Source organism: Apostichopus japonicus, chromosome 18, assembly GCF_037975245.1.
Source record: "Apostichopus japonicus isolate 1M-3 chromosome 18, ASM3797524v1, whole genome shotgun sequence".
NCBI classification, from domain to species: domain Eukaryota; kingdom Metazoa; phylum Echinodermata; class Holothuroidea; order Aspidochirotida; family Stichopodidae; genus Apostichopus; species Apostichopus japonicus.
This window is the reverse complement of record NC_092578.1, coordinates 12,561,303-12,586,698: the sequence shown is the minus strand read 5'-3', so window position 1 is coordinate 12,586,698 and position 25,396 is coordinate 12,561,303. Positions and strand designations below refer to the sequence as shown.

At 37.0% G+C, this 25,396-nt stretch overlaps 1 protein-coding gene across 5 annotated transcripts; it reads right to left on the bottom strand.

The window, feature by feature from the left end:
* Nucleotides 1–932: 932 nt before the first annotated feature.
* On the bottom strand, nt 933–25,247 carry LOC139959048 (rac GTPase-activating protein 1-like). Of its 5 annotated transcripts, none has more exons than XM_071956582.1 (18): nt 25,025–25,247; nt 21,562–21,662; nt 20,368–20,509; nt 19,861–19,921; nt 18,571–18,834; nt 17,927–17,998; nt 16,064–16,214; nt 15,184–15,362; nt 14,702–14,747; nt 13,480–13,622; nt 12,216–12,344; nt 11,516–11,627; nt 10,605–10,710; nt 9,610–9,742; nt 7,287–7,419; nt 6,091–6,144; nt 3,484–3,601; nt 933–2,872 (listed from the first exon to the last, which is right to left on the bottom strand). In XM_071956582.1, exons 2-18 carry the CDS (start codon nt 21,650–21,652, stop codon nt 2,806–2,808), a joined length of 2,001 nt encoding a protein of 666 aa, XP_071812683.1. In that variant the 5' UTR covers nt 21,653–21,662; nt 25,025–25,247; the 3' UTR covers nt 933–2,805. The 5 variants fall into 5 exon arrangements, with proteins under 5 accessions (XP_071812683.1, XP_071812684.1, XP_071812685.1 ...); XM_071956583.1 differs by having other exon boundaries at nt 25,142–25,181; XM_071956584.1 differs by lacking the exon at nt 6,091–6,144 and having other exon boundaries at nt 25,025–25,241.
* Nucleotides 25,248–25,396: the final 149 nt, after the last annotated feature.

Here is a 25,396-nt window from a genome sequence, read left to right as displayed (position 1 = left end):
GTTATCTATGCGATGATGATTGAGAGTGTGTGACACCTGCTTGTAAACACTGGTAACTCAAAATGTGCATAGTGGATTATCTTCCTGCTTGGTATGTGAATCTGTCAGATTGAGTACAAGAACCCTTTTCTTTTCTGTGAAAGTCAAAAGTCATTTGAGGTCAAAGTCTAAAAACCTTTAAAACAAGATAAGTACATATTTTTGTTGAAGTTATACACTTGGTATGTAGATTTAGCTTGAGTGAGTGCAAGAACACTGTTGATGAAATTGGTGGAGGTCAAAGGTCATTTGAAGTCAACAGAGATCAAAGTGCTGCTTGGTCGCAGTTCATACATGCTATGTACATGCCCCTTGGTGAGTGCAAGCATCCTGTCCTAACTGGTAGATGTCTGAGTTTGACATCAACAGAGCTCAAAATCTGAAACCTTGTGAACCCTACTCTTTGCTGTGAAGGTCAAAGGTTGTTTGAGGTAAAAACATGACAATGTTGAAAGCATGCACCCATCAACTCAATCTGTGCTGAAGTCCTTACTGCATTTATATAGGTCTGAGAACCATGACATGATAACCACAAAAGCTTGGATGTTGAACTTGCTCAGTAATCAGTAATCGGTCAGCACATAAGAATCTTGTTATTTAATGTTGCTGTTTATTAGTCAAGGCATCACTTAGTCAACTGGAGCAGGGAGGAGGAATAAAACCATGTCCATTTATGGCCGAATAATTTAGGACAATTAAGGCTATAAATAATATTTTTTGTCTTTATGCAAGTCTGGCTGTTCTGTAAGGGTTATTTAGTATCATTATTTAATAAGCTTTTATGATTCCTAAGGCATTGCTTGTAAATAAAATAGAAAATTGCAGCAGGTCTTTATGGCTGTTTCTGTTTTAATAATGAAGAACCGTGGAGCACAAGAAAGCACAATTACAAGTTTATTCTGGTAATGTTTTTGTATTTCTTCTTCAAAACATTTAACATTTATGAACATAATACAAGCTGTAAAATATCACAGTAACTGCTGCATACCATTTTCTTGTTTGATTTCCACATTTATTAAGTAATAACCGCTGCACAGCTGCCATAGTTACATAGTGACTGGTGAGGGGCAGTCAATCATGTTAGACTACAACCACTACTTTCTTGATCTTTCCAAATACTTGTAACAAATTTCCAAATTGTGCAGCTATTACATTACATCATTAAGAGTACTACTTACTTTCTGAAATTGATGAAATGTTACTGTTATTATTATTAAAGTGATTTAAAAAGTGTAAATTCAAATTGGACTTAGGATGACTTAGCAGAATGAGTACTTCCAGAAGTTAACCTTTTACCAACAATCTTTGCCTTAAATAAGTCAAACAGAAATGCCCCTCATTATTTCATTGATCTGCTACTTAGGCATACTGCTGATACAAAAAATTAACAAAAACACATTGATAAATTTATAAAGTGCATAGTAACTACAAATGATTCCCAGTAAAATTGAGCAAACTTATCAAAAATTAAAAACTACCAATTGTGCGATTGTAGGAATGCATAAGCTCTCATTACCCGAAGCGGAAAAAAATTCTGTATAAATTAAGATATATTTTGGTTAAGTAGCACACTGTAGTGAGTTTGGGACTGGAGGATGATGCCATAGTGATGAGCTGTTACTGGGCACGTCATACCTACAGGGTACCATTGTTGTTAAGTAACATGGTACATTAAGTAACATGGTACATTAATGAATATGCATAGGCACTACAGGTGCTGTCACTCCTACTGACCTGATGATATCTATAGTTGAATGTTTCATGTGAACACTTGCAATATGTGATTGATACAAGAAACACACACAATAGGTATATGGCTTGATGCATACCATCCCACTTCTTTGCTAAAATTATTTCTTTGCCATAGCTGTATTTAAGCAGGGCTCTATTTGAGATGTATTAAATAATCTTGAACTACATTGCATTGATAATGGCAACACCAACAGATAAACAACAACAATTATCTCACAAATGTTTAATAACCATATCCTGCAGCAATCTCTTTTTTATTACAAATAATTATCCTATTTCTTACTTTTCATCAAATAGTTAGTTCCATATCAAATAACAAGTCCTTTTACCTAATGCCTATTGATTCCTAATTTCTCTATTGATTGTGACAGCAGATATGTTTACCCCAAATCTGACACTAAATGTTTGAAGTAATGTGTTAATACAGCAATTACTTTAACTATATATATATACAAGAAAAGAGATCCTCTACTAGCACCAGATCTACTACACCATCAAAGTAAAATGGAGAAGACAAAAAAAACAAAACACCTTCAGCTTTCATAAAAAAGAAAGAAAACAGCTCCTTTGATTTTTTAAAAGAGATAAACTTAACTGTACATATTTGTGAGTTTCAATGAAACGTGATTGAAATCAACGCTACCTCGAAATAAAATCATGGACAGAAATTCTTCAAACTTCAAAGAAGAACTAAATACATCCACTACAACTATTAATTATTTTGGTTTAACATGAAGATAAGTGTATGAATCAGCGATGGTACACTGCTTTTGTTAATAGATTATTGATATGAAGGACGTTCTGTACAAAGATGGAATTATGACACAATTCCACTGCTAGCTTGTTGCCATAAATATGGTTAAAAATTACAGTTTGAAGTTAGCATCTCTCTCTTCAATCGAGAATTCAAACTAAAGTCTGAAGCTTGTTATTTGACAAGTGTCTTAAACCCAGGTCATAAGGAAACTGGATCTTCTGCCCTTCTTTCTCTCATAGGATTTTCGGCTTTGGAATCTACTTGAGCGTCGGCGAGGAGAAGTACTGAGCTTTTCTTTTGCTGCTGTAACTTTTTGAGCCAAATCTGAAAATATGTAAGGAAACAGCATGTAATTAGCCTGCATAGCTACTAACACCATTAAGGCTCTTTGTGTAAACACTGTGTGGAAATATGTTCATGTCTACAGTGTAGTTAGTCATACAGCGTTCACACAAAGACTCTCATACAAGAAAAAATATGTGGCAGGCGTTGCAGACTAGGTGGTAAAAAGAGGTCATTTTACTACCAAGGCAGGTCGATTAAGTAATCCCAAGACACTTTCCATGATAGTGTGCTATAGTTGGGGTCTATACAGCAGACCTTTAAATGTTGGTTAACAGAGCCACCAGAGAAATATGCAAATATTCAAATTATTTAGAAGAGGGCAGAACAGAGGGATGTCTGGGAGCAGCATACATTCGTGAGCTGACACTATTAACACTACATGTAAATTAACATCAGCCAATATGCCTGGCTGTACAACACAAGATCATCATCATTGGTGACTACCCACACCAAGGTTATAGGTGAGGTAACCACACTCTAAGAGAGACTCCTGTTAACGGAAGTCAAACCATGTCGTTACTAGGCCCTGTAATCAGCAGTTAGTGCATGAGGGAGGAGGATAAATAGATTAAACTATGCAATCATAGTACCTTGGTGTTAGTGATGTTTTTGTGAGGATGGATTTAGCCTTGCCAATAGAGGAGCTGGATGGGGTTTTCTTTGGGGTCTTCCCTGGGGTACCAACAGGACCAAGCATGGTGGTGTATCCTGAAGAGCAAAGAGAGGATAAATGATGATGAGAAGTGAGTATTATTATTATTATTGAGATACAGAGGAACGCAATTGTAATGATAATAATGGTTATAGTACCAGTAATAACAATGGTAATAATAATAATATTAATGTTTACAATATTGAGCTGCAAAATGGGCCACTGCAGTAACAAAGGCCATGCTGCTGATGGTAAGGTCCCTCAACTTCTAGGAATGAAGATGCCAGGTAACATAACTGTGACCACTCCAAGGTGGAACATTCTGTTCAGAGTAGATTAACAAATTTTACTCATGCTGGGTAGCAGAATATGGCATCACTTTATGGTTTTTGTATTTTAACAACTGAACTGTAACTTGTGCATTGGGGTATAGGAACACCTGATTCTCATGAAGTAGTTGGACGTAAGTATTCTGATAAATAGTAAATAAAATGTTAGACAATTTAGTCATGAGTCGTAGCTTCAGGAATACATACTGAATGTTCACCAATGATAAAGTTCCATCATGACATCAACAACAACAGATCTCACAATTGTTTATTAATTTTATCACTCACAGCAAGCAAGATTTTATTGGAAGGATTTTAAGTAATGAATGATGGTCTAATCATCACAAAAGTATCTTAACTCCTAAAATAAAAAGAACAGATAACCAAGAAAAAAAAAATGAGCACAGTACATATGCCTAAACACATGAATTGAGAAACATGAAATACTGCAATTTCAGCATAATGACATTCAGATAACAATTTGCAACATTATGCTACAAAGTGAAAATGCAAAACCTTAGCAGCATCTGACACCTGGTCTACCACCCCCCCCCCCCCACCTTCCTCCACCCAACCCAAAGTATCTACCACTAAACTGAAGGCAGATAGGTCTATGTACATGATGAAAACTTGGGTAAGCTAATCAGAACATGATATTCAAATCGTGAATTTTCATTATTTTGAATTACAATTATTTAACACTTTTATGTGTGGAATTTGTCTTGTATGCTCCTCATACCTATATGTAAATGTTGTAAACATTTTTAAATGTTCTCCTATCTTTCTTTAGAAATCAAACAACCTGCCCAGGCAAGGCAGAATATATTGTGTGATGGCATGCAATGAGATCTAGAAATAGCAAACAACATGGATGGTATTCCATTTTCTTTAAAACTAATTTTGTTTTTTTACATCCAGGGCTGCATTATTTGCATGAATTGAGAATGATGCTATCAGATTGTGACAAATTCATCACAAAACAATAGTTTATAGTTATCAATACTACTGAAGAGTGGGCAGGCCTGTAGCTAGGAATTCTGAGTTGGCGGGCACCAACAATTTAAGGAGGGGCACCACCAATTTAAGGAGGGGCACCAACAATTTTAAGTAGTAACACAATACTTGTGGCCTGTAACTTCTTAAGTTTCTTTTTTATTAAACATGACGTTGCCATAGAAATCTGCACACTGCCCTTTGTTCCAACCTGGATATGGGCCTGCGAGTGTTAGTTAATGTCAGCTGAGATCTCCAACGACAGATGAAATGCAAAATGGAAAGCAAGATGGCAAATCACACAGCAGTGTTAGCAAACATAAAACTGCTAATAGCTATCTGTTGTCGGAGCCGTTTCATCCAACCTGAGACTCCATAAATACAATGTTGATAATTTCCATAAAACTCTGTACACAAAGGACTGTATTAATGGAACAAAATAACTCAGAATTCAGTACCAGATGTACGAAAATCTGATTTATGTAAACTGCAGAATGATTGAAAAGCAAATGAGATTATATCTTATGTAGTAAGGTTAAAGTAGCAGGCAGACTGATAACATTGTAATCTCTTGACATTCCTCCTCTAACACCAACCATCCGAGAGAGATGGAGAATGGACCATCTGAGAGATGGAGAATGGACCATCTGACTAATGATCTGAGAGATGGACCATCTTATAGATGGAGAATGGACCATCTGAGAGATGGAGAATGGACCATCTGAGAGATGGACCATCTTAAAGATGGACAATGGACCACCTGAGAGATGGACGATATCAGATGAAAGATAACACACTTCCATAGGCCCTGAGGGACCCACTGAGATTGACAATCTGAGATTGACTGGAAAGTGTATTACACTGCAGAAGAGTTTAGTTCTCATTATATGATGACTCATGTTTGGCTCTCTTTTCAACACGCTGACCAATAAGTAGTTGCATATGACCAAGCCATATGTCTCAGTCATCAATCGAAATAATGCTAAAAAACAATCATTATGACTCAAAGTGAAACAGTCCATCTCACCGTTCATTTTTTTGCATGAAGCCCTGAAGGTACATTGACTCCTTGATAATCTGGCTATGATTATGTGGATGGTCAATTAAATTTATAGTGCTAACCCCTCCATCCTCCTCCCCCCGAAGTCCTGATGTGGTCACTAGTGTTACACACTGAAGACAAGAGATTAGAATGGTATCAAGCTATGCAGATTAATGCCAACCTGGTGGAGGCTTTGTCCTCATGCTGCCATAGCTCCTGTAAGAGTATGATCCAACTGAAATAAAATGGTCGTGCGATAGATAAAATACACCGGTGAGAACAAACGTTAGTTGATTAAAGAGCATACAATATGTTCCATTATAAAGGTGTGTCTGTCCACGTCCTGCCAGGTTAAATCATTTTAGAATGTTTTATCTTACTGTCAAGTTATTACAATGAACTGCTGCTTTTCCTCAACTATGAATATTTGGAAAAGAAACTAAGTCAAGTCCATGCACGTATCAAAAGAGGGAAAACATTACTCGAAGGACGTTCTTCGGCTCAATTTCATATTTTTCTGGAGAATGAGGTATTGGGAAACTCAAGTAACTAATTCTGATAGTGTGTTACTAATGAAACAGGTTCACCTGTGCTTATAATGGAACATATAACACCTTGCAACTGTATACACTGTAGGCCATGTGAGTCATACGCAAGACTGGAGACAGTGAGATGGAGTTAAGGTGATGTGAGGGGACACATGCAACAATATCCAATCAAAATAAAACACTTCATGAAAACTGGTTTATATAAACAACTGATAAAAACTTTGGACTATTGAACAATCACTCTTGTAATGCAAAGTTCTTGTAAATAGACAACAGTGACAGTTAGCACAAAAAGAAGTTAATCAGTATGACATGAATTCCACACACACAGACATGTTGCATGCAACGAATAATGTTATCTACCCAAAATTACATATTTGCCAAAACTACATGATGAAGCATACACCGTTTGAGTCACTCAAAGATTAATGTATGTCGTCCAGTTACAGAGTTGTTGACAATTCATAATCATGGACGTTAAATATGAATGTAAGAGACTGACTACGGCCAGCTTGCGGCTATGATAAGCCAATGATGGCTTCTTTGCGAGTTCCTGCTTGCAGGAGGATCTAAAATACATACAAATACATACAAACAACTTGATGATTTCCCCAGACTAATTTGCATAAAACAGTCTGGATGGAAGGATTAATTGCCATCAGATGAATTAGCCAATTAGCAGCTGACTGCAGCCCTCTGATTAGATGGGGTTAAAAGTGTCCGGTGAGGAATGCACTTAAGTTGTACAATGTTAAATTATGATAAGTCGATTAAAACCATGAAATGACCTCTGTTAATTACAGTCACCACCAAAGGTCAATGTCCTTACCTCCTTGTCCAGCACCAGGAGTTCCAGTGTTAGGGTTCGCTATCACATTAGAGTGTTCCTGTGGTCCATTTGCTGTCACATTTGTAAATGATTTCCAAAAGTCAGAAGGGATTGAGAGAAACCTCTCCATTACCTGAAATTTTCGAAGGAAACACATTCATATATTATCGATATACACTCACTGGTGTTTGAGCCTGGGTTCATTAAAATTGCCAACAGCTATTCACCTCTGCTTTGTACACAGGTGTCATAATAGCTACAATTGTGGCTACTAACTGGCTACAGACAGGGCTATTTACTGGCTACAACTGGGGCCACTTACTGGCTATGGATGGGGCTATTCACTGGCTACAAATAGGGATATTTACTGGCTACAACTAGGCTATTTACTGGCTACCAACAGGGCTATTTACTGGCTACCAACAGGGCTATTAACTGGCTACAACAAGGGATATTTACTGGCTACAACTGTAGCACTTAATGGCTACCAACAGGGCTATTAACTGGCTACAACTAGGCTATTTTACTGGCTACCGACAGGGCTATTAACTGGCTACAATTAGGGCTATTTGCTGGCTACAACTAGGGCTACTAACTGGCTACCAACACGGTTGGGCGATATATCGAAAAATATTATTATCGTGATAATCTTTTTTCAAGACGATATTTTTTGAGGATTGAACAAATGACGATAATTTCTTGTGAAAGAAATTTGAAATAGATGTAGAAAAAAAATTCTCCGTTTTATGTGTAAATGTTATTCTAGCATTCCATGGTTAAGAAAGTTGAAAAGAAATATTTTATCAACTTCATTTACTGACTTTTGAACTTCGTGAAAACCTGTTCTTTACAACATTGACTGTATAGAGAACAAAACTCTGAAAATCAGTAGAGAAATTACCAATTGTGTACGAAAAGTAAGTTGGTACACCTTTCTAATTTTACGAAAGATCGAGCAAAATACTTTCGAGAAATTCACGCGAAACTGGCATATCGTGCTAAATGCAACAAGTGTCATGTAAACAAGGCTCTAGTACACCCATTTATGAATAAACCAGAAGACCACATATGGTGTAAAGCGGGGGAAAGAAAGTATTTTCTAGAATTTCCCAAATAATAATATCCTACCATAGTTAAGTGTATAGTAAGTAGCCTAACCACTTCGTCCGTTACGGATCTCACGTAACAACAAAAACACAACTAATTGTATTTTGCGAAGTTGACGATTTCTACAATGACATGGAAACAATATTTAGCATTAAGTTAATCACGCCTGGTGGCCTAAAACATGGAATTACAAGGTTTACTTTCATAAAGATGGCCATACTGTAGCTATTGGGGCCTTGATATCGTGCTACAGTATGTCTGTATGGTATAGACTGTGCCTCGTGTATCATGGGGAATAGTTTGTTTTGTTCATGCGGAGGAGTCGGTTGGCTTGAGGTGTGTTTTACTTACCTTAATGTTACGGGGATATTTACCTTCTTTCCTTGAACGTCTAAGGTAAACTTTACGGATCCTTTACTGACTGACCTAATTAATTCTAGGGTGGAGCCAAAAAAGTTTACTCCATGAAAAGATTTTTGGAACCGTGCCAAAAATGTTAACAAACAGGTGTTAGACAGGGGGGTTGTTTTGCAAGGTACCTGCGAAAATTTGAAGCACATTACCCTACCGTGATATTTAAGTACGGTTAAACACTGCAGTTGTAAACTGATTGTTAGGCAGTCTAGAAACGGGGCTTTGCCGAACGTAGTTTGTTTCATAATATCGACAGTTTTGTAAGTAAAGACAGATTAAGACAGATTGTAAGACAGATTAATTCTTTTTTCATTTTATCACATAATATAGCTACTCTAACTTGTCATTTTAAAACTTTCATCAGTTTCGTGACAATTTTAATTCATAAAGTTAGTCGGTATTTTGAATCCTCAATTGCGAATTTTTTATCGACATACACGCAAAAATACTTAACTTTTCCGGGGGCCTTCGCCCCTGGACCCCCACAAGGGGTTCCACCCCTTGACCCCAACGGGGCTCTAAGGCGGGCCCTGAACCCCACGCCATTATGCTCGGTGTGTTTGCTGCGTGAAAACACCGGTGGGAAATCGGCAATTGTTTATAGTGTGTTCGCGAACACACTAAAAACAACAAGAAAAAATTATCGAAGTATCGCGATAATTTTTGAACTATTTATCGTGACATTAAAAAGCAAATATCGCCCAACGCTACTGGATAGGGCTGCTTACTGGTGCTACTGCTCCAACTGTAAGTATGATTTCAGAAGCCTTATGTTATATTACCTACAGGTAGGGTTACTTACCGGTGCTTGGAGCCGGGTGTCGTTCATAATGACCATGGGTTCAGGGTCTTTGGATGCGTGTCCAACAACGGTAGGACCAAACACCTTGGCAAGGTTAGATGCTGGCATGCCACAATCTGATGATTCAGCAACTCTGAAAAAAAAAGAAAACAAAATCCTGGTAATCAAGACTGACAGACAGATATATCAAACAAGAACAAAATAACAGAAACACTGACAAATCAATTTAACACCTCAGGTACACTTCAACTTTGCCCAAAATCCCTGCCCTACAACCCCCCTCCCCCTCACTCCCCTTAATCTGATGATTCAGTAACTCTTCTCTAAGAAATGGAACACCGGTAATAGATACTGACAGACAACTTCAAATTAACAGATGCATTCATTGACAAATAAATTAACAACTCTGATACCCTTCAACTTTGCCCAAATTCCCTGCAATACAGCCCCCTCCCAGCTCTCATTAATATGATGATTCAGTAACTCTTCTCTAAAAAATGGAACACCGGTAATAGATACTGACAGACAACTTTGAAATAACAGACGCATCAATTTAACACCTCTGGTACACTTCAACTTTGCCCAAAATCCCTGCCCTACAAACCCCCCCCCCCACCCCCTCTCCCCTTAATCTGATGATTCAGTAACTCTTCTCTAAGAAATGGAACACCGGTAAAAGAGACTGACAGACAACTTCAAAGTAACAGACGCACTGACAAATAAAATTAACAACTCTGATACACTTCAACTTTGCCCAAAATCTGTTTTCACTCTCCCCCTCCCCTCCCCCTTCCCCCTCCCAAAGAAATGAGAGAGTATTGATCCAATGTCATATAAGTGTCATAGAACCTCACCAAATCAGATGTCTTCTTAATTCCTTGCATTCATACCAAAGTTATCTACTCAAACCCTTTGAATGCAAGCCAACTATAGATTTGATTAGTCGAATGTTTTAAAAAAGAGGGTTCTTTGGATAGCCTGAGGGTGAGACTAACCGTTGTAAATGGAGGACAACATAAGCCAGCGTGTCTCTGTGCACCATGGGGAGTTCACTGATAGCCTGATAGATTGATGTCAAACTGTCATCGATATCATTAATATCTGTGAGAGGAGGAAGGAATAGTTGGATGCGATATTTGTAGACAAGAAGTAGGAAGGACAAAGGACGTAGGAAACCATTGAACAGAATATGTGTAAAGTTGTACATCTGTGAAGAAGAGGATAAACTGAAACCTGTCCAGGACACTGTAAACATATTTCGAAGAAAGCAAAGCCAACTTTGGCTGGAGTTGGGATTAATAAAAGTGCGGTTGAGAGGCCCAAGCTCTACCAAAATGAGTGATCTAACTTTACATAATGGTCCATTAGTATACATTAACAACTACTTTACTTAGAGGTGTTAGTCAGACTCTGTAATGCAGTATCTCATATATTTTTTTATCCACAGAAATAGCAGGAAACAATGAATTAGCTGATGTATCCCCCCCCCCACCCAACATTATTAAATTACTAAACTAAAACAATTGTGCACTGTTTACCTCAGGGAGAAGAGTTATCCTTATAGGCAAACAAAGCCAAGAATAATGAAACTGTTACCCTCTGAATGACAAATTTTCGAGTTTTCAAAAAAAAATGTGTTACTGTATGAAACAATAAACAAAATATAGCAAGTTACTAAAGTTGCATAACAGCACTTTTCCCTAGTAACCTATGGCTGTACCAAACAATAACCAACTCTTAAATCCCAATGATAGAATGATCAAGATGATTCAAGTCTTCTTAAATTATTAGTTGCCTACAAAGGAAATAATTGTAGGGCTAGAATCTATTTTGTTTCATTTCAACTTTTCAAGTAAAAAAGAACCTGGAAAGAATCAGAATCCAGAGGAGTTCATCTAATACTAACCTGCAGCTTCCATAAATTTAGGGTGGAGCTTAAAAGTCACAAGCGGTTCGGCTAGTTTCCTAAGGAAGTCTTTCAGAGTGCCACTGAGGACGTGGATGTCGTATATCTTATCCTGTCAGAGAAAGAGTGGAATCTCAAATCAACCAGATCGTTCAAAAGAGTTGAAAGGCAGAAGACTAATAAGTCAAAGCTCTAACAGAGACATTCGTTATTACATTAAAGTTATTGTTTACTATTTGAAGAAATGATGTGCAACATTAACATAAACCAATGAAATGTCATAGTTCATTTGTTGTGATGATCACATCCCCTAATCCAACTCTTACAGAGTATATTTTATGAACTAATTCTGGAGAGATCTTCACATCTTTGTAACAGTTATCTCTCTTACTTTCTAGCCTCACAGGACAGCAGCAACAATAACAATCAATAGAACACTTAGTTGAACTACAGAAGATGGATAAGGAGCATTTTTTTAACAAAAAATATAACAGTACATTGTGCAAACTGCACAATCTTGAGGATAATACAACATACAAAATCAGGTTAATTTCTTAGCTGTTTAGACCATGAACTTAGCACAGAAAAAAATGTACCTTTCTATAATCAGAACACCAATCTTTCATGGTTGAAAATATAAATGTTTCAGGTTATTATATGATTACTGCAGATAATTTTGATGCAGCGTAATGAAACTCACAAATGGATTGGCTTCTCGATTCTGTAGCAGTTTCTCCTTCAGATCCTTGACGCTGGTCTCTGATCCAGGCACACGGTAAAGTCCTTTCTCTGTCAGGCCTCGTCTTTCAATTTCAGTTATCAGCTGAATCTGTGATGAAGAAAGGATTCCCGTTTGAGTTTAGGCCCAGTTCTTTGAGTTTAGAATTGCTGACGCAAATGTCTTTTATCTGTAGATATGAAGTCTGTTGCATGTCTCCTCCATTGACTGCAGACCTTCAAGTGTCACTTTCAAATAAACTTTTTTTTTCCAGGTTTATTTAAGACTGCTTTTAATTATCGTTACGATTGTCGTCTGTTCACTAAAAGGGCAGATTTACTCAACATCCTGATCTATTTCTTTGTCATACAAACCAATACCAAATAAACAGTAAATGAATCCATACAGATTCTACCATACAGATAGGTCTTCGGACTGCTATCCAATTTGCCTCATGAATATTCAGTACATTGGTTGTGTGTGATCACCTCATTCAAAATCTGTTGAAATTTTCGAAAAGCTCTCTTTCATTTCCGAGATTTACACAATTGAAGTATTGACAAATCTGGGAATACTTATTAGATATCTGCAAACTATATCGTAAGAGTGTTGCGCTCATCAGAATTTCTCATTTAAGCCTTTAATAATTTAACCCCTAATTACAAGCCCACATATATCATTTGAATAATGTGATGTTCCTCTTCTCAAAGAAGACAATAAAACATTTCAAAAACTTGCCTTTTGCCACAAACATGTATTCAATGTCCTTGAAACGAAGGTTGTAAACACAGAGGAATATCATTTACAGAAAATTAAGCAGTCACACCCTTAACATCGACAATGTGCATAATAAGCTCATGTTTATTCATAAATGAAACTAGACTTAAGAAAAGACTGTGAAATGGTCTTTGATGGACTTTGGTGGGAGTTTTCATTTTCTAATGCCTAGTAGAGTGATTAGGGCAATGTTGTTCCTAGGTGTCCATTGACCTTTAACAAGCCATTCAGCAAAAAGAATATTTCCAACCTCAAACAATCTGATATGAGTATACCTGTGCTTCTGATTGGAATTATTTCTTACAAATTTCAAACCCTGTAGGATGTGAACTTGTTTCAACTGTGAAACAGTCCAGCCTCAGCCTAAATTAAATCAAAGAATTGACACAGGATACTAAGTGTTGTCTTAAATCACATTTAGTAAGGACCTTCTGTGGAAGTTCAGAGGTGACAATAAGAGAACTCTTACCACTATTGAAGGGATCAAAGGAGGGGTAGTGGGGGCTACCTCCTCTAGTTCCAAGGGTTGGTTCTTCCCTGGAGTGCCTCTTGCGGGTATGCATGGCAAGTTGGCTTGGTCCTTACAGTCTGGGTGACACACCAGACGACAATCTGTGAGCGATAAGTAACCGATGCTCAGCTTTTGTTTCATCTCTTTAATTGACTCATTTGACATTTATACAAATAGACATGATAATTTTGTGAGTTCTTTAGTATTACAATACAACTCAATCATTGCCAAACAATTTATTATTTTCTTATCTTTAGTCTTAATAGTACATAACAATATCAATACATACAGTGCAATCGCAGAGACAAAACATACAATAATACTATTCAAATATAACGATCGCCACTTGCACAACGTTGAGAAGTAAAACATTACGAAGAAGAAATATCAAACAGGAAACCAAACAAGTAATGCGACCCTATAAAAAGAGAGCTGACTGCAAATGATATCCTTCTTACTAAAGGCAGTTTTAAATTCTTGAAGAGAGATTGGAGGATTAGGCTTATTCTTACATAGATAATATTCAATTTGTAAGTAGAACTTAAATTAAAAGAGGAAATCTATACCCTTGGGAATACCAGACAACAATTTGTGAGCAAGAAGTAACTGATGCTCAGTTGATATCGGAAACAACCAACTGCTTGACCTCAATTTTGAGACCTTGCACTGATTGAAGCAGTTTGTTATCAAAATATCAATAACTAATAAAATGACTCTGATTTTCAAAACACTCAACTTACAGAATACAGTTGAATTTCCTTCTACAGTAGCATAATACAACACTAGTGCACTTGCCATTGAGTCAGTAAAGAGTGTATTATGATATGAAATTTTAAATATATTCAAAATATTAAAGATCTATTCAAAAGAATCAATACACTTACAATATATTTTTGCCCCCATGTATTTGCAATACAAGAAACTAGAAAGTTTTAAGCTGCAAACACAACTAGCTGCTTTAAGTGACAGAGAATAATATTTCCAGTATCACATAGCAAGATGATATGCAGAATGGTCAAGTTGCTATGAATTGCAAAGATATAGAGCAGTTTATGTACAAATGAACCATTGGGACATGAGGGAGAAAATCAAGAGCCTATAAATGTGTTACACAGACATTCACCATTAGATTATTCCCAAAGTGATCATTAAAGATTGATGTTACTATAACTACACTTACCTCGACATTTCATGGCATACTTTCCAAACTTGATACGCTTTCCACACTGAAATGAAAACATGATCATTTGGAATGTCAGAACTTGTGTCAATGTCAAGTTAGGCTATAAATATAATTTATAGACAAAGCCAGTTTGTGTCGTTGTCTCCTAACATCTAAAGAAACACCAAAAGTTTCTTTTTCTTACCTTGAAGAACCTATGTATTGTGCTTCAATCACATCAAAATTCAGTCTAACGGTAGCAAATTAATACTGGAAAATACAGAGCTTCTTTCAGCTTTCGGAACACAGTACCAAGCAAACACAGCATTAAAACAATGAAACAAGAATGCTCTGCATATTTCTATGATTAAATTCTCTCTTAAATTTCAGATGAAACAAACATTTTCATCAACCAACATTTTTTGAGCTAGATCGTATGAAACATCTTTTGTGAATTGCATATCTAATCCTTCAAAACGTCTGGACTATATCTGACTTACTGGGAAGCATGTTTCTGGTTTGATCACTGTCTTGGTAGAGAAGTCATGCTGTCTGGGTCCCTTAGACCTGCTGACTGGACTCTTGGAAGGAACGTTCTCCTCCTGTTGTCGTCCAGCTTTCAGGGCATTTTGGAAGGATGGGTTAGCCTCCCAGAATGCATCATTTGTCTCAACAATACCTGAAGGTCATAAAATAGATACCAAGCATTAAGTAGAATGGTGATATTGACATCTAGTGTTACACTTTGAAATCTATCGCTCACTGCAGAAACTAGAAGTTTAAAGTACTTGCAAATCAATACAAATGTGTAACAGAATAAAAGCGTAAACTTCCTACTGTTGCAATCCCCTCTAGCTTTCCACCCCACCCCCCCCAACACACACAAGAAAGATTATTGTTGGATGATTGTTCACCAACTTATCATGTGTTTCAGTTATTATTGTCTACATGCATAAATACAAAACTGCCATTTTTATGTTTTTTTTTCACCCTACTGGCAATCCACTGTGGTATTCAGCCAGTAATAGCCAAGGTCTGATACACACACATACAATTCTGAAGACAAGGAGGATGGCATGCAGCACTTGGACAGCTATAGAATTGATTAGTAGCAGATGTACCTAGGCCCAATGAACTTTAGTAGTAGGGAAAGTTACTATCATGAGCAGATTATGTTAATTACCAGCTTGCTGCTCGTTAAGGGCATGAAGGAATGCTTCTTCGGCTCTGCTTGTACAGCACAGTGCATAAGCTTTCAGAGTTTCAGATCTGATGGTAGTGGGTAATTCAAGTTCGTTCTGTCATCTTTTTTATTAATTAAATGCAACCAGCTACTTCCAAGTTTTAGTAACAAAAAGTGCTTTCTGCAGCACATCTTACCTTCCCTCAGTCTATCTCGGGATCGAGGTCTGCGGTTAGCTGGTGGACTAGCCCTATCAAAGTTTGTCAGCTTTGCCCCTGTTTCTATTTCTGTTGTTGTTCGAATGGGGCCATTATTAGAAAAGGATACCCTGGTGACCACCGATGTTTCCTGTGAATAAAAGTGAATATTTCTTCATGAAACAATTTCAATAGTTTTCCCAAATTGAAATTTCCAAAACTAACTTGTGCTTGCTTTTAAAAAATTTGAAGCAAATCTAGACAGCATAATAATATTAACAGAGATATTTCAAATAATAACGCATAATTTCCATTATACTCACCAAGAAATAGGAGGGCAAAAATAAGTAAATAAATAACAAAATAAGATAAATAAATCCGCTTTGTTGCCCCAGTTGCTCTCTTCTTGCACTGCTCGTACAATGGTGCATCTTATCCAAGGTGTTAAGATAATGGTGCATCTTATCCAAGGTGTTTGATCAAAGAAGCAGTTTGAGTCGGGCTATTAGTCCAAAATTGAATTGGTCAAAGTCAGGGTTGTTGCCAAAAAATGCAAACCAATCAGAGTAAAAGACAAATAATGATTGCAACGATTTCACAATGAGTTTATGGTGTCATCCATACAATGCAAGCTGTCCTCATCAGGTGTGGGTTGAATATATGCTGGTTTCAGTCAATATGGGACCAGGGTGTACAGTAGATGAGGTTAAGTCTGTTCAAGTAGTCAAATGGAAGGATTGTTATGCTATCAATCTCACTTTGCTACATTTTAACATTAGGATTCATTGGCAAATTGTGCAGTTTTGCAAAGAGTGGGAAATAGAGGTGAATGGTGAGGGGCACGAAGGGGGGGCATGGGGGAGTGAGAAAAGTTATTGTGGGTGAGGGATGTGTTCCAGTAGGCAACAAGTCTACTTTCTCTAGAATAGAATAGAAAAGAGACGTAAATTAAAATAATCACCTATTGAAATTAAAAGAGAAAATGATATTTAGGTGGATACGTTTTTGTGACTGAAAGATGAGGCTTCATTCTTTCTCTCAAAGAATACACAAAGTCTGTTTACCTTGTGTTTGAATAAGTTCAGTAATATTTTGACAATGACTGACAGGACCCAGTAGGCTGTACTCCCCCCCCCCCACCCCTCCATCTTTGTTTGCCACTATACAATTAACTCAGAACCTGTTTGTTAGAACAGTTCTGGTCTCTTGCCTTGTCCATTGTATTGTTTTAGAATTGTTTGTACATGTGTTTATAATTTAATATTATTTTATATACTTTTGTATATTGCTGCCTGTTTTATGCGAGCATTCAGTCATCCATTGTGGGGTTTAATAAAATTTATCTTACCTCATCTTAACAACTGCAGGTAAAAGTTCTAATTATTATAAGCAACAACAGAAATGTTTCTTCTTTTAATAACATACATGAATTGATGACAAGGCTTTCTCAGTGTTACGGCAAGTTCATATTTGAGAGTAGAGAAGGTAATATCAGTCACCTTTCAACGTTGCATTAAGCTAATCTATGACACCCTACCAACTCCTGATATCTGAGACAAACAAGACCAAATCTTTGCACTTTGAGACTGAGGAGAAATATCCAACATTAACAAATGATTTCTAATGTGGTCTCCAGTCTGACTTACCTGACAACATAGGTGGTTAGCATTGTGCCAAATAAAAAAGAGCGTTGACTATATTAACATTCACAAAGCTTCATTCACTACTACCTGAGAGCATTTCCCATCATTAAGACATATCATTGGATAAGATTGTGTGTGCATGTGTGTATGTGAGAATGGGGGAGGGGGGGTGGGGGCGATGAGGGTGGAAAGGTGGGATACAGATGACTTTTGAACAAACCTCTTGATCAATTCTGGCCCTCTTTGGAGAATCAAAATCTTCGTCTTCTTCAAATGGTGGTGCACTGGGTCTCTTTAAAAAAAAAAGGGTTGACATTAATAATAAATAAACAAATGGAATACAAGGTAAACACTGTTGTTCAAAACATGTACTCACAAATTTTGCTTCAAAGTTTCAAACACACCAAATGACACCCAAAAGTGAAGTTTTACAATGTTTACTTTCTCCAGAAATAAAGTGAAAATCTTTGAAAATACAACCACACAAACAAATTTGATGTTGTGCCCATTCAGAATGTACAGAGCCACTATGACAAATATCCATTTAAGGCCTCAATATTTCTCTGCTCTTAATTGAATAAATTATTAACAGATTTTTCCATGCCCTTCTGTTAAAATACTTACATCCACCAATACTGTTATTACCATAATGAAATGTACATATCTAACCAATATTCCAATTCCTGTTGGCATAATTTCACAAAGTTGCATAAATAAGGTGTCCAAACCTAGAACTAAGGGTGGTTTTACAAGTCCTAAAGTCCTATGCACCTTTACAGTTGTGTAACAATTGAAGTTATTTGCACAGCAGCTTGCAATGCAATATATGATAAACTATTTCTTGTTTATCTCAATATTTCTTACCTTGATCTTCCTCCATTTCTTGCCTCCTCTCAGGTACGAAACATCGAGATCTTCATCAGTTCGGTCAAAGCTGAGATCAGAGGCAGATAAGATATCTGCGGATTTTTCATGGACAGCCGAGAGCCTCTTATGCGAGCTGGGTAAAGGATTGGGGTTAATGTTACTCTGACTGAGAAACGCAAGGCTTTGTCGTTCCTTCTGTGACAAACCTTCAAACATGTTGTTGTCTGTGAGGAGCTCTCTGATGAGAATAACTTGCTGTTCCTGATAAGAGAACATAAGCAATTAAAGTGAAGCACTGAACTGAACCACCTTTGTTAAGAGTCTGTAATGTAAGTGAAGCACACTTCCTAATGGACGACAATGCAACACAAAACCCACTTTTGCGACCTAGCTTTCCAATGTTGTCAAGACCCAGAGCCGCGCACTAGTCTATGAATGACTTTTCTCTTTTAAGGACTAGTGCCTGTTTAGGTCACATGCAAAAAAATTCTCCACGATATGGAACATTCATTAAAACTGGGCAGTTGTAGTTGGAAAATGCAACATGCAGTACCGCTACTGAAATCTGCATTAGTTAAAGTTGGCTAAACCTTGATCAGACCTGGTTACAAGCACACAAACTCAACCTGGCGATCCCTGATAATCTGCATTAAGATGGTCAGGTTGCATCCAGTTACTATCCCTGGAGTAGTGTGCAACACTTGGCTTAACAAACATGTAAATGCAAGTAAAATACAACTGAAGTAACATACCCGTTGTCACATTAAGAAATTGGTGCAAGTTAAAATTTAATCACTCCTCCCCAAAAGAGTTAATAAGTCAGATTCCAATCAAACTGTTGCATATTTATGACCTCACAAATAGTCGATCATCAGCATGTCATGAGTAATTGAAATAAGGATCTACACACACACACACACACTCCCTGTGGACATAACCTTCAGCACGCAGCAGCATAAGATTGACACTCTCACTTTTCAGGCAGTCTTGCATAGTATTAAGCTGAGCCAATACACATTCAATGTACAGTACTAGTCTATCCATCCTACCTGAGCGCATGGAAACCTATGAAGTTAATATTTAACCCTACTTGCTGTTCAGCTGCACATACAACTAATGAGAAAGTTACAGGTTTTGTTAAGTTGTGATAACTTCCTGGCCAGCTGCACATACAACTAATGAGAAGGTACAGATTTTGTTAAGTTGTGTTAACTTCCTGGCCAGCTGCACATACAACTAATGAGATGTTACAAGTTTTGTTAAGTTGTGTTAACTTCCTGGTCATACCACTTCCTCCTTGTCCACTTCTGCTTTCATTCGTCGTTTCATCTCCATGTCAAGTTGATTCCTGCAGAAAAACCATATCAAGTAGGAAACATCCTTATCAAAGAATAGAGTAAAAATAACCTCAGTCTAAGTTGAATGAATTGCTCAGTCATAGAAATTAAGTAAATACTATACTGCCAATCGTTCACCTCGCTACATGTGATTATTACAATCCAGAATAATATCATTATTGACCTATATCATGTTGTGCCTGTAGGCCTACATTATACTGTACATATACGTATGGTATGGTATGAGTACTACTAGCTACCATTCATGTGCAAGAAATGTTTCTGAAATTCTAAGATTTATTTAGAGCTGAAACCAAGATTTCCAGAGACCAGTAAAATATATATTTCTGTCAATTTTATCCCACACTCAAGAATCTTCATAATTTGGTAATATGAGGTGACTTGCAATTCAGCATTAACTATTTAGACACAATTAACTTTCTAACTTCTACCTTACCTTGTGTGGTTGAGCTTGACTTCCAGTGTTCGGAGATCAGCCCCTTGTTTGGCGATAGTACCATGAAGAGGTGCCTGGCCCTGTTCTGCTTGCAGCCATTTCTTTCTACAAGACTCTTGGCTCTTCAGAAACTTGATAAATTCTGGGGTACAAAGGAGTATCCAAGGTTTTTTTGGGCCTCATTCAATACCCCAACGACCACACATTTGATTACAAGTCAGTAAAACAATTTACAGGTGTACAACTGGACAAGCATTGGTGAAAATTGATCTCAAAATTTACTTCAATAGTTTTAAATAAATGAATGAATATTCATAGGTACTTGCATCACCTAGTCAATTTAGAATCAGATACCCGATAACCCACCATGACGTCAGAACTAGAAAAACTATGCATAGCAACGCTAGGTATTTTCACGAGTGAAATAACTGTAACTGTGAAACTGTCTTGAAGCCATAAAACCCATTATTGAATGATAAACAGAGAATGAAAATCGTATTATATACGTTTGCTGTTTGCATATAACAATCATTTGGCTGCATGGTCAAGTTGGCTGTATTTCAGACACAGGTACCATGCACTTACCATGATATTACCCAATAGTGATACCCAGTGCAAACACTAATATTCATACATTTGCAGTTATGATGTATGAGTCCTGTGAAACTGTTTTAGTGCCCATGAAATACTGTACATATGTACTGTGCCATGTAATTTGGTATCATATGCCTTCTCCATTGATTTATGTGTGAAATTGAAATAATTAAACTGAACTGGACTGTGCTTCAAGTTTGAGAATGCAGCATACAGGATGCACTACTGTAGTGTTGCTTGTTTCTCTGCCAACTTGAAACAGACCTGAAAGTGCGACTAATGAAGCCCCTGTTTATAAGGTTTAAGACATTTGGACCTATGAAGATAGAGGCACAGACAGAGAGTACACGCACTATGCATGTGTCAACACAGATTGGTCCAAAGCATACAATCTATTACGGTAGCACAACTTTGCAAGTTTGGATAATAAGTGGATGTGCAACAACAGAAACCTTCCAAGTCTAGCACATGAATTCCTTTCTTATTGCTTTGTTAAACCTACAACAACAAAATTAATGCTGATAGGTTAATCCACACAGAGTTTAATAGAAACTGATGACGATAGCAGATCTAGGTTATGAATGAATAAGCTGTAAATACCTGTCTCACATCCTTTCGATAAAACGGCTGAGAAATTACAGATTTCATCAAACTCAGTCAGAAGAGATTTTGTCTTTGTTGATGAACTCATGATGAAAATTCTGTAAAATAGGAAAGTATGACTACTGAGTCTGGCTTGAGAATGCAAAAGAAATATAAATACAGATAAATCATTTTGCTCTTGTCTTCATCAAATTTGTGTAACAAGCAAACATGATCATGTGAAACTGATCAGTTGCAAATGCTAGTGCTACTTGCTTTTAAAACCAAGTATAACATAGGGACCAGAGTCCCGAGCAATGCTTATTTAACCCATGATCAGGTAAGTAGCTCTCACAAGTCTATGCCTAAACCAATCAAGTTACTTCCCATTTTCACCTTTCAGAAGTATGTAGGATGGTATACTGAAAATTCACAATGCTAAGTGTTCAAATATTCTCTTGAACTTGAAGGACAGTGGTTAGTGGCAGTGTTTCTGATCTTAAACTTTGGTTAATTGTTGTCCTTCAAAGTTACAGAATTTTATCCATGCTTTATTAGGTTCCACCGGAAACAGAGCTCTAGAAATTTCATCCAAAATTGACCTGTTTTACTTCAAAAAGTACTACACTTTGAGCAATGCTATTCATTAGTTATCCAAACAATATTTTTCTGGGATGAGAGAGTGGCAGAGTGCATTAAATAATGAATATTTTTGTAGTTTGTTAACACACAAAACGGCATTGTATCGATCATGTAGTACAGTATGTACCATAAGTGAGCAGACTTGGCCATCAATACTTTGGTAAATTAACGTGCATTGTTGATGACATACTATTCTACTACTCTATGGTACAAACAGTAGCAGTTATTTAGTCTGTAATTAGTGAGCTAAAAGCTTCTGACTGGTGGTCACATGCCAAAAGAAATTAAGAAAACATGGTCAATATTTATTGTATTAAACCAGTTCAATGATGCATGATAGTGACACATCAAATCCAACCTCCAGTGACATTTCTCTAACAAAATGAATGGAAATAAGTTTTTTTTTAAATGAATAACTAGGTATCTTCTACCAAGTTATATACACTGGATGTTTCCAAAGTGTTTTAGCAGTTAAAAATGACAATACATGTGCATTCAGTTTTCTGTGAAATAAACACTGTGGCTTTTTTTACTACCTAAGCACCAGGAGTAACAATTATTTATAAACTATTCTTATGACGTCGGCGAATTTCTGGTTACACATGCGCAGTTGCTTTATTTAATTTACTTTATTTTTGTACTTCCAGGTGTCGTGTGTTTTCCATGTGTTTTCGAGGAATTATGAGACTGTACATGCTCTAGTAACAACATTGTACATAAAAACAGTGTGCAGACATGGCCGAGTTGTTGGAGGTTTGAGAGGGAGCTGAATTTGATTCGTTTGAATCCCTCAATTTTGCCATAACCAAGTGGGAGAAGGTGAACTCCGTAAATTTGTTCACAAGATGTTCCCGCACAGTCGGGGCTGCCCCTGAAAAGGGCGCCTAAAAGAACATTCAAATCAGATCTACAATACAGTACTTCTCCATTGACTATGCCTGCGTTCATGGTGGCAGAAAGCACAAGCCTTGCATAAAGACTAGCTGATTTCCCCATTTCGGTTTCCTAAGCCGCCACGACCCTTGTGGCGGCTTCGGGAACCAACATGTAAAGTGCCCGGACAGAGTGAGTGAGTGATTGACGCTACATATTTGATTATCATATATACATGTACAGTGTCATGCCCACTCTGGAGCTTTGCTGTATTTTCTTTTCTTTTCAATATTTTTTAGCACATTTTATAAGAAAAACATCTTTTCACAAATATCCCCACTGGCTGTGCCGTCGGAAAAATAGCCATGCACATATTTTTACGACTATCTTGGTCAAAATAATATAACAGAACGATGGCCTGTTGATCTTACGACATGGTCGTAATGACCTATTCTTATGACATTCCTACAGGAAATTAGCAAAGTTGAACTATTTAAAACTGCGCATGCGTAACCGGAAATTAGCCGATGTCGTAAGAATAGTTTATAAATAATTGTTACTCCTGGTCGTAAAAATAGCCACGGTGAAAAATAAAAATAAAAACACTCCCAGTTTAAGGAATTTGGGGCAAATTCAATGGCCTAATCTGATGTGACAGGAATCTAAACATTTGTGATATTTCATTTCAACTTGGTAATAATTTCACCATAATATTCTCTGTGCTTCGTCAATGCTGAAGTGATGGTGTACCGTTCGAAATAGTCTAACCTACATCTACTTTTTGTAAGGGGAAAACATAGGGCTAGTTCCCACAAACATTTTAATATATTTTATCGGCTTGGCCTTGCCACCGCCTTTAACTAAACTTAATTTACTCAAGACCTGATAATTGTTTCTAACTACAAAGTGGCTATTCTTACGACTATTCGTAAGAATAATTTCCGATTACGCATGCGCAGTTGCTATTTTTATGACAGGAGTATAGTCAGTATTGCGAAGTCGCCGAAGTTCGGCATACTGCGAAGTTCGGGCACCCTAAGAAATACATGATTTTCACCATGAAAACCTACAGGAAGGGCCAAATTTCACCAAAAAGTACGAAGCTACAGATATTTTCTCTCCAAAATGACCTGTGTGCAAGAAATTACTTACATATTTGTCAATAAAATGACGAAGATCTATGAAGTCTGTTATAATTACTGAAAAAGCAACTGCGCCACCAATTTTATCACCAGCGCCACACTGTGGGTTGCGTGTCCGAACTTCGCAATACTCTAGCAAGAAATACCAGTTCCACAATCACGAAGAATCTTCTTGGAAAACAACGTGAAAACAGTCTGCAGGAAAGAAAGTTTGGCCGTGTATCGTACTATAACAAAATTCTCCCACCATATGAAGTATATTTTCATATGATTTATACCAGAAGATTTAGTTTTGGGGTGTTTTAAGTCTTAAGTGGCCGAACTTCGAAGTCACCATCCTACTATTTTTACGACCAGGAGTAACAATAATTTCCGGTTAGGGTTAGTGTTAGGATTGGGGTTTAGGGTTAGAGTTACCCCTACTACATGCGCAGTTGCTTTATTTACTTTACTGCGCTTGAATTAGCCTTTGTCGTAAGAATAGTTTATAAATAATTGTTACGACTAGTCGTAAGAATAGCCACGGCCTTCTAACTAAGCAGTGCTGCAATAACTCTGAATCATGAATGGTATTGATTTGGACATAGTTACAAATAACTCTATTCATAAGCTAAGGCCTATTGTGTAGTGCAAGTGTTTGTCACCCTAGACTAGGCCTACCGTTACTACTAAACCAACCGAACTAAAGCTAGGCCTACCAACCGTTAGACTGTTATCATATAAATTAATAGTATATAACTTAGACGTGGTGGGCCTAGTCTGCTTGGCTAAACGTTACGCCTAAGCTAACGGGAGAATTCAGCTCGAACCAAAAAGGAACATACATCAAATGTCACAGTAATTACAAGCTGGCAATGTTCTCTCCCAATATCTTCTGTGTTCAAGATGGCACTTTATTCCATTTTAACAATAATTGGGAGGATTATAATTCTCACTCTTACGTCCAGTTTTAATTCTGCCGCTCCCTGGTGTTTACTTGGCCCTCGAAATTTTGATCAATGGACAACCAATCAGGTGCAAAGGAATATGTACCACGTATATATTTATGAGAGCTTATATGAAAATCTTAAATAACTATTATCTTACTAAAAAGGGATATTTTACTCATGATTAATTATATAATATTTATTTTTCCTTGTTTTTAAAAAAAAAATGGAAATTGCTGTTTAAATGTATTTGCTGGAAGTTCCATACTT